Source organism: Coregonus clupeaformis, chromosome 26 (genome assembly GCF_020615455.1).
Source record: "Coregonus clupeaformis isolate EN_2021a chromosome 26, ASM2061545v1, whole genome shotgun sequence".
Lineage (NCBI taxonomy): Eukaryota > Metazoa > Chordata > Actinopteri > Salmoniformes > Salmonidae > Coregonus > Coregonus clupeaformis.
The window spans coordinates 38,977,124-38,992,383 of NC_059217.1; the positions used below are offsets into that span (position 1 = coordinate 38,977,124).

The window sequence follows — 15,260 nt, forward strand, 5'->3', positions numbered from 1 at the left end:
CTAAAATGTATTAAATTATTTTTTTTCCCTCTTCAATCTACACACAATACCCTATAATGACAAAGCAAAAACAGGGATACCTTATTTACATAAGTATTCAGACCCTTTGCTATGAGACTCAATTGAGCTCAGGTACATCCTGTTTCCATTGATCATCCTTAAGATGTTTCTACAACTTGATTGGAGTCCACCTGTGGTAATTTCAATTGATTGGACATGATTTGGAAAGGCGCACAACTGTCTATATAAGGTCCCACAGTTGACAGTGCATGTCAGAGAAAAGACCAAGCCATGAGGTTGAAGGAATTGTCCATAGAGCTCCGATACAGGATTGTGTCAAAGCACAGATCTGGGGAAGGGTACCAAAAAAATTCTGCAGAACTCCATCAATCAGGCCTTTATGGTAGAGTGGCCAGACGGAAGCCACTCCTCAGTAAAAGGCACATGACCTACCGCTTGGGGTTTGCCAAAAGGCACCTAAAGACTCTCAGACCATGAGAAACAAGATTCTCTGGTCTGATGAAACCAAGATTGAACTCTTTGGCTTGAATGCCAAGCGTCACGTCTGGAGGAAACATGGCACCATCCCTATGGTGAAGCATGGTGGTGGCAGCATCATGCTGTGGGGATGTTTTTCAGCAGCAGTGACTGGGAGACTAGTCAGGATCGAAGGAAAAATGAACGGAGCAAAGTACAGAGAGATCCTTGATGAAAGAGCGCTCAGGACCTCAGACTGGGGCAAAGGTTCACCTTCCAACAGGACAATGACCCTAAGCACACAGCCAAGACAACGCAGGAGTGGCTTCGGGACAAGTCTCTGAATGTCCTTGAGTGGCCCAGCCAGAGCCCGGACTTGAACCCGATCTAACATTTCTGGAGAGACCTGAAAATAGCTGTGCAGTGACGCTCCCCATTCAACCTGACAGAACTTGAGAGGATCTGCAGAGAAGAATGGGAGAAACTCCCCAAATGCAGGTGTGCCAAGCTTGTAGTGTCATACCCAGAAAGACTCGAGGCTGTAATCACTGCCAAAAGTGCTTCAACAAAGTACTGAGTAAAGGGTCTGAATACTTATGTAAATTTGATATTTCAGTTTTTAATTTTTTATAAATTTGCAAAAATGTTTAAAAACCTGGTTTTGCTTTGTCATTGTGGGGTATTGTGTGTAGATTGATGAGGGGGAATAACAGTTTGATCCATTTTAGAATAAGGCTGTAACGTAACAAAATTTGGAAAAAGTCAAGGGGTCTGAAAACTTTCCGAATGCACTGTACTTTTCTAATAAGTGGCAGTGTGGCTTCAGACATCTGTTTCTGAGCGACAGCGCTATTTATAACTGGCTGCAAATCTGCGGCTGTCATGACCACAAATGAGACAAGGTCCTTTGTAGTTGGAGGCTGGCACTGGAGTTTTAGCAGGAGGACAGTCACATCAGCGCATCCCACTCGCTGTCAAAGGCAAAATGTTTCCATGTTTTCGGCATGTGTGGAAATCAAACCGGTGATGACCATTTTCAGTATTTTATACCAAGTGAAAAATGCAAAGAGATGCCCTCACTTTCTCTAATTTCTGCCTTTCACTTTCCCTCTTTTTCTGATATGAATTGGAAAGGGAAGAGAGGTAAGTGTTTCTTATGAAAACTCTAGCTGTGTGTCTGTCATGTCCACGTCCATCAAATTGTGTTACGTCCCAAAGCCTGTCAACATCTATCAGTCATGTACCACACTTCACTCATACCCTGTAAAGCTCTGTTCATGGTTCTCGTTGAGGAGATGGTTGATACCGAGTCATCAATAGTCATTCAGGTGCAATGTGGTGGATCCACTGCAGGTTGTGGTCCTGGTGGACTGCTGAATATTTTGTCCCATGATACCAAATTTTGCACTCTGGGTATCTAAGGATTCTGGTTTTGTGGTGATTGTTGTACCCCAATTTATGCTACAACACACACACACATAGTGAGAGCTGTAAACTGCTTCTTATACCGCAAGGTAAACTGCTTTTTATTGGGGAACAAAGTGCCTGTTAACCGAATGGAGATTAGCATTGTGGGGAAGAAAACGGCCAACTTGGGCCTTTGTCAGGCTGCTCGCTCTTGCTTTCAGTCACGTACCTTACATTTTTCTTCGGAATCTCGCTCTCTCACTTAGAGACAGCATTTTGTGATGAGTTCATTCCTGCAGTTATGTGAGGATGCCTGTTGGTGTGAATTGAGGGGGTTGGCGATAGGTAACGAAGCGTGTGGCACAAAGGCACTCTTTTTAATTGTGTTTATTGACACAGAGTGCTGAAAAGACACATCTGAAAAGGATGATGACAACAGTCCTCAAGGCCAGGTATCGCTGTGGGACATAAACTTTCTCTGACCGCCAGCCTAGTGTTTTGTCTGCCACAAGCGCCCACTAACACAGACACACAGATGGACACATACAGACGGACACATACACACAGACGGATGGACACACACAGACAGACACACACAAACGGACACTCACAGACACGCACACAGACGGACACACACAGGAACAGCAACCTTCTTCAATCAATCTGTCACATTCCTTTTCTTTTTCCTGTGCTTCATTGGGCTCATTGAACTTTTCTCTCCTCACATGGCGACCACTGAGTAGGGTAGGAAGTATTTATTTTGGGTGGGCACGAAAAATGTATGCTTTTTATGCTCTGACTGGTCTATGGAGACAGTGGAGTCATGAAAAGCAACTGCAGCTCTGCCAAATGTCCCATTGACTTAGAGCCAAGAACATGACTTTGTCAAGCTCCTTAATGACCTAAAATCTCCTATATATACTTCCTAGATATGACCTAAAATCTCCTGTACTAACTTCCTGGATATGACCTAAAATCTCCTATACCCATTTCCTGGATAGATGGAGTCGTACACAATATTGACACAAACAAAACATACCGGTATGTAGTTGCATTGACACACCGCAACAATAGTCAAGGACCAGTCAGAACTTTAAGCAAAGATTGTATTGAAGAATTACTGTAAATGATTGGGTTTGTAACTACAGTACATGTATGATGGCTAGTCCCACCAATACATGAAAGAAAGTTTGAGTGAACATCCAACTTGGCACAGACAAAAAAAGAGCCACTAGATGAAAGGAGGTGAGTGCACATGACCTTTTTCTACACCCACATAAACACTGAATTTCCGTTTCTATCATAACAACTTATTTGGCCTATACATTTGTAAACCCCTTGCACTTCACACAGAATCCTAGACATAAGCCTCCAATGTTTTGGAAATGTCAATAGCTTGACCTTTGTTTGGACCTTTTTAACCTTTTCTTCTTTTGTGTGATATACACTGAACAAAAATATAAACGCAACATGTACAGTGTTGGTCCCATGTTTCATGAGCTGAAATAAAAGATCCCATAAATGTCCCATACACACAAAAAGCTTATTTCTCAGATGTTTACCTCCCTGTTAGTGAGCATTTCTTTTTTGCCAAGATAATCCATCCACCTGATAGGTGTGGCAAATCAAGAAGCTTATTAAACTGCATGATCATTACACAGGTGCACCTTGTACAGGGAACAATAAAGGCCACTCTAAATTGTGCAGTTTTGTCACACAAGACAATGCCTCAGATGTCTCAAGTTTTGAGGGAGTGTGCAATTGGCATGCTGACTGCAGGAATGTCCACCAGAGCTGTTGCCAGGGAATTGAATGTTATGCCGCCTCCAACGTCGTTTTAGAGAATTTGGCAGTATGTCCAACCGGCCTCACAACCGCAGAAATTGTGTAACCACGCCAGCCCAGGACCTCCACATCCAGCTTCTTCACCTGCGGGATCATCTGAGACCAGCCACCCGGAGAGCTGATGGAACTGTGGGTTTGCACAACCGAAGAATTTCTGCACAAACTGTCAGAAACCGTCTCAGGGAAGCTCATCTGCGTGCTCGTCGTCCTCACCAGGGTCTTGACCTGACTCCAGTTCGGTGTCGTAACAGACTTCAGTGGGCAAATGCTCACCTTAGATGGCGACTGGCAAGCTGGAGAAGTGTGCTCTTCACGGATGAATCCCGGTTCCAACTGTACCGGGCAGATGGCAGACAGCATGTATGGCGTTGTGTGGGCGAGCAGTTTGCTGATGTCAACGTTGTGAATAGAGTGCCCCATGGTGGCGGTGGGGTTATGGTATGGGCAGACGTAAGCTACGGACAACAAACAAAATTGCATTTTATAGATGGCAATTTGAATGCACAGAGATACCGTGACGAGATCCTGAGGCCCATTGTCGTGCCCATTCATCCGCCACCATCACTTCATGTTTCAGCATGATAATGCACGGCCCCATGTCGCAAGGATCTGTACCCAATTCCTAGAGGCTGAAAATGTCCCAGTTCTTCCATGGCCTGCATACTCACCAGACATGTCACCAATTGAGCATGTTTGGAATGCTCTGGATCGACGTGTACGACTGCGTGTTCCAGTTCCCGCCAATATCCAGCAAGTTCGCACAGCCATTGAAGAGGAGTGGGACAGCATTCCACAGGTCACAATCTACAACCTGATCAACTTTATGTGAAGGAGATGTGTCGTGCTGCATGATGCAAATGGTGATCACACCAGATACTGGTTTTCTGATCAACGCCCCTACTTTTTTAGAAAAGGTATCGGTCACCAACTGATGCATATCTGTATTCCCAGTCATGTGCAATCCATAGATTAGGGCCCTAATTAATTTATACTGAACAAAAATATAAATGCAACATGCAACAATTTCAACGATTTTACGGAGTTACAATTCATATAAGGAAATCAGTAAATGTAAATAAATAAATTAGGCCCTAATCTATGGAATTCACATGACTGGGCAGGGGCGCAGCCATGGGTGGGCCTGGGAGGTCATAGGCCTACACACTGGCGAGCCAGGCCTAGCCAATCAGAATGAGTTTTTCCCCACAAAAGGCCTTTATTATAGATAGAAATACTCATCAGTTTCATCAGCTGTCCGGGTGGCTGGTCTCAGACGTTCCTGCAGGTAAAGAAGCAGGATGTGGAGGTCCTGGTGCTTGCGTAGTTACACGTGGTCTGCAGTTGTGAGGCTGGTTGGACATACTGCCAAATTCTCTAAAACGATATTGGAGGTCGCTGACAGTTCTGGTGGACATTACTGCAGTCAGCATGCCAATTGCACGCTCCCTCAAAACTTGAGACATCTGTGGCCTTTTATTGTCCCCAGCACATGGTGCACCTGTGTAATGATCATGCTGTTTAATCAGCTTCTTGATTTGCCACACCTGTCAGATGGATGGATTATCGTGGCAAAGGAGAAATACTCACTAACAGGGATGTAAACAAATTTGTGCACACAATTTGAGAGAAATAAGCTTTTTGTGTGTATGGAACATTTTTTAGATCTTTTATTTCAGCTCATGAAACATGGGACCAATGCTTTACATGTTGTGTTTATATTTTTGTTCAGTATATTTCAATTGGCTGATTTCCTTTATATGAACTCAGTAAAATCTTTTGAAATTGTTGCATGTTGTTTATTTTTGTTCAGTGTAGATCAAACCTCTCGTGCAAGTGACATGAATGCCCTATGCAGCAAAAGGAACGTTGATTATTTGAAGGGAATGGACAGCTGAATGGCATTAGAGACCATTCAACAATTCCACTGTTGGGTTCAATTCCAGTCAATTCAGGAATTTAATCATATTGCTTTGGAGAAATTCCATGTCCAATTTGTCTAATTGGAATTTACCTCAATTCTTGATAACTCAACAACATATGCAGATATACAGTTTTTAGGTACACCACCCCGGTTCATGAAAATGGTTCGCTCCTACAGACGGTGAGTCACGTGGCTGTGGCTTGCTATATAAAGCAGGCAGACAGGCATCGAGGCATTCAGTTACTGTTCGTTTGAACGTTAGAATGGGCAAAACAAGTGACCTAAGCGACTTTGAGCGTGGTATGATCGTTGGTGTCAGGCGCGCCTGTTCCAGGATCTCAGAAACAGCCGCCCTCCTGGGCTTTTCACACACGACAGTGTCTAGGGTTTACCGAGAATGGTGCGACAAACAAAAAAACATCCAGTCAGCGGCAGTCCTGTGTTGGCGAAAACAGCTCGTTGATGAGAGGTTGAAGGAGAATGGCAAGAATCGTGTAGGCTAACAGGCGGACTACAAACTGGCAAATAACGGCCCAGTACAACAGTGGTGTGCAGAACTGCATCTCAGAACGCACAACTTGTTGGTCCTTGTCACGGATGGGCTATTGCAGCAGACGACTACACCAGGTTCCACTCCTAACAGGTAAAAACAAGAAGAAGCGGCTCCAGTGGGCACGTGATGTCCAACACTGGACAATTGAGGAGTGGAAAAAAAAATTCTAGTCCGACGAATCCCGGTTCCAGAGTCAGGATTTGGCGTAAGCAGCATGAGTCCATGGCCCCATCCTGCCTGGTGTCAACAGTACAGGCTGGTGGTGTTATGGTGTGGGGAATGTTTTCCTGGCACATGTTAGGTCCTTTGATGCCAATTGAGCAACGTTTCCATGCCCCGAAGAATCCAGTCTGTTCTGGAGGCAAAGGGGCCTCCGACCCGGTACTAGATGGGTGTACCTAATAAACTGTTTAAGTATCACATAATTTTTTGCTATTATAGATACTGTTTCTGATAGTATGACCACTAAATTATAAGTTATTGCTGTTCTCAGATGAGCCTTGTATTTATTCCCCTCTGAACATTGCAGGTTAAAAACGCATGATATCTGTCTGTGCCTTTTTAATAAATGTGTATAGCCTCACCTTGGAGATTGAAGCGCAACATTGGAAGCATAATGTAATAACCAATATGTGATTCATCTTTTTATAGTGTTGTAGTCCATTGTGTGCGCAAGGTCCGCTCTTTATGCTACCCATCACCCATTGGGCTGTTTTTCTGTTGGTTTCATTCATTAGATTGTTTTGATTTGCACATGGCATTTTCATTTATTTTTCAGAGCAGTCTTTTCTCTATCCATCTGTCACTTCTTCCCATCTTCTTCTGATTGTGTAATTTTACATTTTATGTTGATTTATTCTTCAACCAGAGTAAACTAGAGATAGTGGTTTGTGACGACTTGGGCTTTTTAATGTATTATTTTCTTTATTTTGCCTTCTCCCCTTTTCTTTCTTCCTTTCTTCTCTGGTCTCTTTCTCTCTCTTCTTCCCTCTGGTCTCTTTCTCTCTCTTCTTCCCTCTGGTCTCTGGTCTCTTTCTCGATCTTCTTCCCTCTGCTCTCTCTCCTTCCCTCTCTTTTCTAGGCCTTCTCGTGGTGGCCGGAGATGATGGCGGAGCACGCAGAGGCCTTCCTGTCTCTCTACACCGTTGACATGGATGGCGCTCTGCAAGTCCAGCCCGTTGACTCATGGGATAGCTTTCCTTTATTCCAGCTGCTTAACAACTTCCTGCGATGTGACCGTGAGTTCTCCGTTCTCCCTGTGTCCCTCTTCTTCTACCTCTGACCCTATGCTTAGCCTCCCAAAACTGATTCATGAGCACAGTTCAACAACTTCCAGTTCAGTAACCGTGAGTGGCGTATTTCCCTGGAGTGTTCCCTCTAATTATTTTGTCACCTGACCCTCTATTTTGTCCCTGTCCCTATTTAAAGCATGGCCTACGGCACCTCCCAGTCCTGAGCTGTCTTCAAAAACACATCCCATACTTCTCGGCGCATGTTCATGCCACTAAGAGTCCTAATTAACACCAACGGTGTCAAACAAGACTTGTTAGGAGAAGTTGTTAACTGTGCTTAGAGCTCCCGCCCTGCCGCGTCAGCAACACAATAATTAACATCATCATCACTGAGGTAACGGTGAGAAACGAAAAGCAGATAAAACGATAGTACCGGATGTCGGAACACGATCGTAAAGTCAGGGGGCTGTCATCTGTCAGCTAAAGACTCTACCTGTCACCTCCTGTAATGCGAGGGGCAGTGTCACACAGAGAGGACAGTATTAGTACGGTTTGAGGCACCTGTCTCACCAGGCTGTCCTCCATTTTGATTTCTTTGCTCAATGAACAGGGAACAAAGGTTTGTAGTTTTCCCCTTTTTCCAAATGTACTTTGAACATACCTGGCAACTCGTAAACAAGCAATGGTTACTCTGATAAAAGGTCATAGACCGAAACGTTTGTCTCATTTAGTTGTAATTATTTGCCCTGTAGTTCTGAGCAATTAGTGCTTTTTGAGGTTGTTTCGGTTCGATTATACATTTTTTATAAGAGGTTTCAATTTCAATTATTTTTTTTACATTAAATGTACTATGCATTATTTACATTTACATTTTAGTCATTATGTGGGTTGAATGCTGAATCAACACAGAATAAAACAATGAATAGTCCCATGATGGTAGTGACTGCCCATTACTATTGACCATAGTTTATTCACTTTACTTTAATAAAATATTTCAGTTGTTGTATATATTACATTTGTTTTATTTGATGACTTTATTCGTCAAGTCATCGTCTCATCTCTATAGAGCTGCTGCCTATGCTGTCTTGACAAAATCACTATTTTAGTAGTTCTTCAAAGTAAATAAGGCAGACTTTTATGACTGCTGAATACCAACTATCAATCACTTAAATCATGTATTTTCAGGTAGAGACACCTCGCGAAGCAACTGCTCTCTATCCCTCTCGATCGCTCGTCTTCTGTCTCTTCTCTCCCTCTCCCTCTCCGTGTCCGACCCACACAGACCGGACAAGTAGGCGCACAATGGATGATGGTCATTGTAGTTAATTACCACGTTTTCTGCGCTAAAGTATGTAGAATATATGCCTGTTGGAAACGACAACTCCCTACTACATTGCACAGTTCGGGCTTGATCTGATTTCTCTCTAGAGAAACTGCGGATTGAGCTCATAGAAAAAAAACGAACAAATGGAATTCAAATAATTGAACTGACATCATCAATTTGTTGTTTAAAAAACAAAAAATAACCGCCATTTTTGTTAATCGCTCAGTACAATTGACCTGCTACCCACTCCCACCATGTGTAATACTTATTTTAATTCCATGAGTGTAAAGTCCGTGTGGCATCCAGGTGTTTGCCCTTGTGTGTACTATCAAACTCCTCTCTCTCTCATACTTTCTCCCTCTCTCTTCTCCCTTGTCCACGCTTAGCTCCGAGCCTTTGTTTCATTGCCAAACGAGAGTTGGCTACATTTGAAGTGTTGTTTTACATTGTCAATGCAAGCCTCACCCAGAGCAGACAGACAGGCAGCTCAAGGGCAATTACATTCAAAAATAAAACTCTAATTATGTAAGGAGTAGGCAAAATATCATTATTGTGTTTTTTTCTCTCCTCCATTTTCTGTTATTACCATTCTCCATTAATCTTGCAATTATTCCAACTGTCATAACAATTATTTGATTTGAAGAGTAACATAATGAGGATATAAGGAACAGTTTCATTTAGACTATTACTGCAAATGAGGACCCTGTTATTGATAATGATTCCTTAAGTGAATGAGATAAAAATGGATGTAAAATGTCTAAGCTGATGATATTGTTAGGATAAAAGAAAAAGGCTGCTATTCCACTTGAGTTTATTTTTCTTAGTTGCCTAGCTATAGACCTACAAGGTCAAGTCTGCCTTTTAGGATTTGTTCCCCGACAGTTCCTACATCATTCAGGATCTCCACGTTGTCAATGTTGTCAGATGCCGTTGTCTGATAGTTGCCTCAAACACGAATACCTTTTTTTTTTTTTTATATGCGACTAATAGTAAACATGTGAAAAGAGGCTATGTTGATACTGTGTGATAAATGAACAAATACATAGTCAGAATGGAAGCATTATTGGTTGTAATAGCACATTTTAATGATTGTTTTGTAGTGTGAACAAAACATATTTCATTTATCACACCAGGTCTTAATATCCACGTGTACTAAGGATTAACTAAATGCTCACTTTAGTGTCTGCATGTGTTGCGTGATGCAGGAACTTGTTGGGAGAGGAGCCGTGGGCTCTCAGGAGGGTAAAAAGGCAAGTGTTAATCATGAAGGAACAGAATGATGGGGAATTAGGACTAATGAAGCCCTGAGAGACCACAGGAGTCCTATGCGCTCTCTTCCTTTCTCCCTCTGTCTTTCTATTTGTCTCTCTTTCTCTCTTTATTTGCGGCTGGCGCCAAGGTGGCGCAAGTGTGAAACGCACTTTAGTTGTCGATTTCTGCATGTAAAAACTGACGCTCTGGCATTTTCCACCCTTTGCGCCAGGTTCGGCAATTGACATGTCTAACATCAGCTCGCTTGCGCTGAGGTGGGAGGGTGGCAATATTTGAGATGTGTCCTTAAGAACCAGCGCAAAAGTGACCATTTCATTCAGCGCAAAGGAGGTCTTAGCGGTAACGCAGCTGGTTATGGCATGGATTTTGACAGCGGAAGCGCAGCCTATCCAGCCATGACGTGCAGTGCCCATATGCACATGGAACAAGAGAGATGTGCTTTTTGTGCCTGTGAACCTCGTATTTAGAAACATAAAAAACTAATGTTTTTTCCCCCATTTCGTTTCATTCGATTAAAGACCAAGCACAGCCTCCCCTCTCCTCAATGAATGAAGTTTTTTTTTGGTCCTGCCCAATAACTTCGCCAAGTAGCCAAGACTGTCCATAAAGGTTTTGGCTCGTGAGACTCTTTTGAAATAAATCTTAATCAGCTTTTATTAAACATTTTATATATATATTTTTTTGTATCTATATTGAAATATCTATTTTTTTCAGCAAAATAGTGAGCGGACATCCCCTTTTTATCAATGTGTTGTACGTTATTTTAGCCAGCTCCTGTTATTATTTTGGATGTGTGTAAAACCCCCTCCATACAGTGCATTTGGAAAGTATTCAGACCCCTTGACTTTTTCCACATTTTGTTATGTTACAGACCTATTCTACAATGGATTAAATTGCTTTCTTTCCTCATCAATCTACCCACAATACCCCACAATGTCAAAGCAAAAACAGGTTTTTAGACATTTTTGCAAATGTATTACAAATACATAAGTATTCAGACCCTTTACTCAGTACTTTGTTGAAGCACCTTTGGCAGCGATTACAGCCTCAAGTCTTCTTGGGTATGACGCTACAAGCTTGGCACACCAGTATTTTGGGAGTTTCTCCCATTCTTCTCTGCAGATCCTCTCAAGCTCTGTCAGGTTGGATGGGGAGCGTCGCTGCACAGCTATTTTCAGGTCTCTCCAGAGATGTTAGATCGGGTTCAAGTCCGGGCTCTGGCTGGGCCACTCAAGGATATTCAGAGGATTGTCCTGAAGCCACTCCTAAGTTGTCTTGGCTGTGTGCTTAGGGTCGTTGTCCTGTTGGAAGGTGAACCTTCGCCCCCAGTCTGAGGTCCTGAGCGCTCTGGATCATGTTTTCATCAAGGATCTCTCTGTACTTTGCTCCGTTCATCTTTACCTTGATCCTGACTAGTCTCCCAGTCCCTGCCGCTTGGCATTCATGCCAGAGAGTTCAATCTTGCTTTCATCAGACCAGAGAATCTTGTTTTGCATGGTCTGAGTCCTTTCGGTGCCTTTTGGCAAACTCCAAGCGGGCTGTCATGTGCCTTTTACTGAGGAGTGGCTTCCGTCTGGCCACTCTTCCTAAAGGCCTGATTGTTGGAGTGCGGCAGAGATGGTTGTCCTTCTAGAAGGTTCTCCCATCTCCACAAAGGAACTCTGGAGCTCTGTCAGAGTGACCATCGGGTTCTTGGTCTCCTCCCTGACCAAGGCCCTTCTCACCCGATTGCTCAGTTTGGCCAGGCGGCCAGCTCTAGGAAGTGTCTTGGTGGTTCCAAACTTCTTCCATTTAAGAATGATGGAGGCCACTGTGTTCTTGGTGACCTTCAATACTTTAGACATTTTTTGATACCCTTCCCCAGATCTGTGCCTCGACACAATCCTGTCCCGGAGCTCTACGGACAATTCCTTCGACCTCATGGCTTGGTTTTTGCTCTGACATGCACTGTCAGCTGTGGATCCTTATATAGACAGGTGTGTGCCTTTCCAAATCATGTCCAATCAACTGAATTTACCACAGGTGGACTCCAATCAAGTTGTAGAAACATCTCAAGGATGATCAATTGAAACAGGATGCTCCTGAGCTCAATTTCGAGTCTCATAGCAAAGGGTCTGAATGCTTATGTAAATAAGGTATTTCAGTTTTTTATTTTTTATGCATTTGCAAAAATTTATAAAACCTGTTTTCACTTTGTCATTATGTGGTATTGTGTGTAGATTGTTGAGGGAAAAAATGATTTAATCAATTTTAGAATAAGGCTGTAACGTAACAAAATGTGGAAAAAGTGAAGGGGTCTGAATACTTTCCGTAGGCTACATATCTAAATGCCCATCATGGAACAAGAGATGAGATGATGCCAGAGACCCTTGTATATTCCTCTAACAATTGCTTGTTTTCCATTTCATTAGATTAAAAACCAATCCCTCAGTAGGCTACCCTTACCCTACTATAATAAAAGCTGGTTCAACACCAATGTCTTTCTTATCCTGGGCATGCATTAGCCAAGTACCCTATCAAATCAAAATAATGTCTAATAAAATTGTATTTGTCACATGCTTTGTAGATAACAGGTGTAGACTAACAGTGAAATGCTTACTTACGGGTCCATTTCCAACAATGCAGCGTTAAAGATGATAAGATAAAAATAATAATACACAAAAATATATTACATTTTTTCCTCAATAACAGGTTTCTAAATGGTCTACTCATGAGGCTTTTACCATCATGCTTTGTAGATTTCACAATTTACATAGTCCTATAATGCTCCTCCAAACATATTCAAATGATTCAGTCCTATAATGCTCCTCCAAACATAATCAAATAATTCAGTCCTATAATGCCATATCAATGGTGGATAGGCCTATATCTTGCTTATTGCGAACGTGCCTCACACATACAATACATCACATTTTAAGGGGAGCCTAGTATGTGTATGTATATGTATATGTATATACAGTGGGGAAAAAAAGTATTTAGTCAGCCACCAATTGTGCAAGTTCTCCCACTTAAAAAGATGAGAGAGGCCTGTAATTTTCATCATAGATGTTAACTCTGACAGACAAATTGAGAATTTTTTTCTCCAGAAAATCACATTGTAGGATTTTTTATGAATTTATTTGCAAATTATGGTGGAAAATAAGTATTTGGTCAATAACAAAAGTTTCTCAATACTTTGTTATATACCCTTTGTTGGCAATGACACAGGTCAAACATTTTCTTTAAGTCTTCACAAGGTTTTCACACACTGTTGCTGGTATTTTGGCCCATTCCTCCATGCAGATCTCCTCTAGAGCAGTGATGTTTTGGGGCTGTCGCTGGGCAACACAGACTTTCAACTCCCTCCAAAGATTTTCTATGGGGTTGAGATCTGGAGACTGGCTAGGCCACTCCAGGACCTTGAAATGCTTCTTACGAAGCCACTCCTTCGTTGCCTGGGCGGTGTGTTTGGGATCATTGTCATGCTGAAAGACCCAGCCACGTTTCATCTTCAATGCCCTTGCTGATGGAAGGAGGTTTTCACTCAAAATCTCACGATACATGGCCCCATTCATTCTTTCCTTTACACGGATCAGTCGTCCTGGTCCCTTTGCAGAAAAACAGCCCCAAAGCATGATGTTTCCACCCCCATGCTTCACAGTAGGTATGGTGTTCTTTGGATGCAACTCAGCATTCTTTGTCCTCCAAACACGACGAGTTGAGTTTTTACCAAAAAGTTCTATTTTGGTTTCATCTGACCATATGACATTCTCCCAATCCTCTTCTGGATCATCCAAATGCACTCTAGCAAACTTCAGACGGGCCTGGACATGTACTTGCTTAAGCAGGGGGACACGTCTGGCACTGCAGGATTTGAGTCCCTGGCGGCGTAGTGTGTTACTGATGGTAGGCTTTGTTACTTTGGTCCCAGCTCTCTGCAGGTCATTCACTAGGTCCCCCCGTGTGGTTCTGGGATTTTTGCTCACCGTTCTTGTGATCATTTTGACCCCACGGGGTGAGATCTTGTGTGGAGCCCCAGATCGAGGGAGATTATCAGTGGTCTTGTATGTCTTCCATTTCCTAATAATTGCTCCCACAGTTGATTTCTTCAAACCAAGCTGCTTACCTATTGCAGATTCAGTCTTCCCAGCCTGGTGCAGGTCTACAATTTTGTTTCTGGTGTCCTTTGACAGCTCTTTGGTCTTGGCCATAGTGGAGTTTGGAGTGTGACTGTTTGAGGTTGTGGACAGGTGTCTTTTTATACTGATAACAAGTTCAAACAGGTGCCATTAATACAGGTAACGAGTGGAGGACAGAGGAGCCTCTTAAAGAAGAAGTTACAGGTCTGTGAGAGCCAGAAATCTTGCTTGTATGTAGGTGACCAAATACTTAATTTCCACCATCATTTGCAAATAAATTCATTAAAAATCCTACAATGTGATTTTCTGGATTTTTTTTCCTCAATTTGTCTGTCATAGTTGACGTGTACCTATGATGAAAATTACAGGCCTCTCTCATCTTTTTAAGTGGGAGAACTTGCACAATTGGTGGCTGACTAAATACTTTTTTTCCCCACTGTGTGTGTGTGTGTGTGTGTGTATATATATATATATATATATATATATATATATATATATATATATATATATATATATATTTAGGACATGTGTAACGACATGTATGGCCTATAGGCCTACTCATTGAAGCAATTACAACAATGTTGACTGCCAACACTCCAAGCATACTATATTTAGCAGAAATTTGATGTATTTTACTGTTGCTATTATTCATTATTGTAACCTATGCTGTTTATTAAACGGTATCAATATACAATGGACTAGGACGAGAATATTCTGAGCCCCCCAGCCGAATTGGAGTTGATGACAAAGCAAACACTGTCAATAACGTACACAACTTGAGATAACCACATGCAGTATTAAGCCATGGAGCACGTTGATTTGGCCAGTGAATGGTCAAGCCCTCATCACACCTATAACTTATTTATTCATAAAAACACAGCCCTTTCACGCCACCGACAGCTATTGCGCCCATAATTTCCGCTGTGAAAATAGCAAAACACCCCTGGACATAAGATTTGCATTAGGTTTGTTCAAATAGAACCCTTTGTGTCTTACTCTCTCTCCTACTTCCTTTGCATATCAGGACATTGTGAAAGATGAAATGTTTATGCAAATATCATAATGTGGACTGTGGGAGGGAAGGACAGTGATTTAACTAGTCTAGGACCTG

The 15,260-nt window shown here is 42.4% G+C and overlaps 1 protein-coding gene across 6 annotated transcripts in view; it reads left to right on the top strand.

Annotated features, from left to right (window-relative positions):
- The window catches only part of cadps2 (Ca++-dependent secretion activator 2), a 221,895-nt gene that overhangs the window by 166,948 nt on the left and 39,687 nt on the right, over positions 1-15,260 (top strand). For 3 of the 6 annotated variants that reach the window (XM_041849500.2, XM_041849501.2, XM_041849504.2), the window contains exons 18-19: positions 1,612-1,620; positions 7,285-7,441. In XM_041849500.2, coding sequence (XP_041705434.2) covers positions 1,612-1,620; positions 7,285-7,441 — 166 coding nt within the window. The remainder of the gene's footprint in view (positions 1-1,611; positions 1,621-7,284; positions 7,442-15,260) is intronic. The other 3 variants (XM_041849502.2, XM_041849503.2, XM_041849505.2) reach the window with 1 other exon arrangement.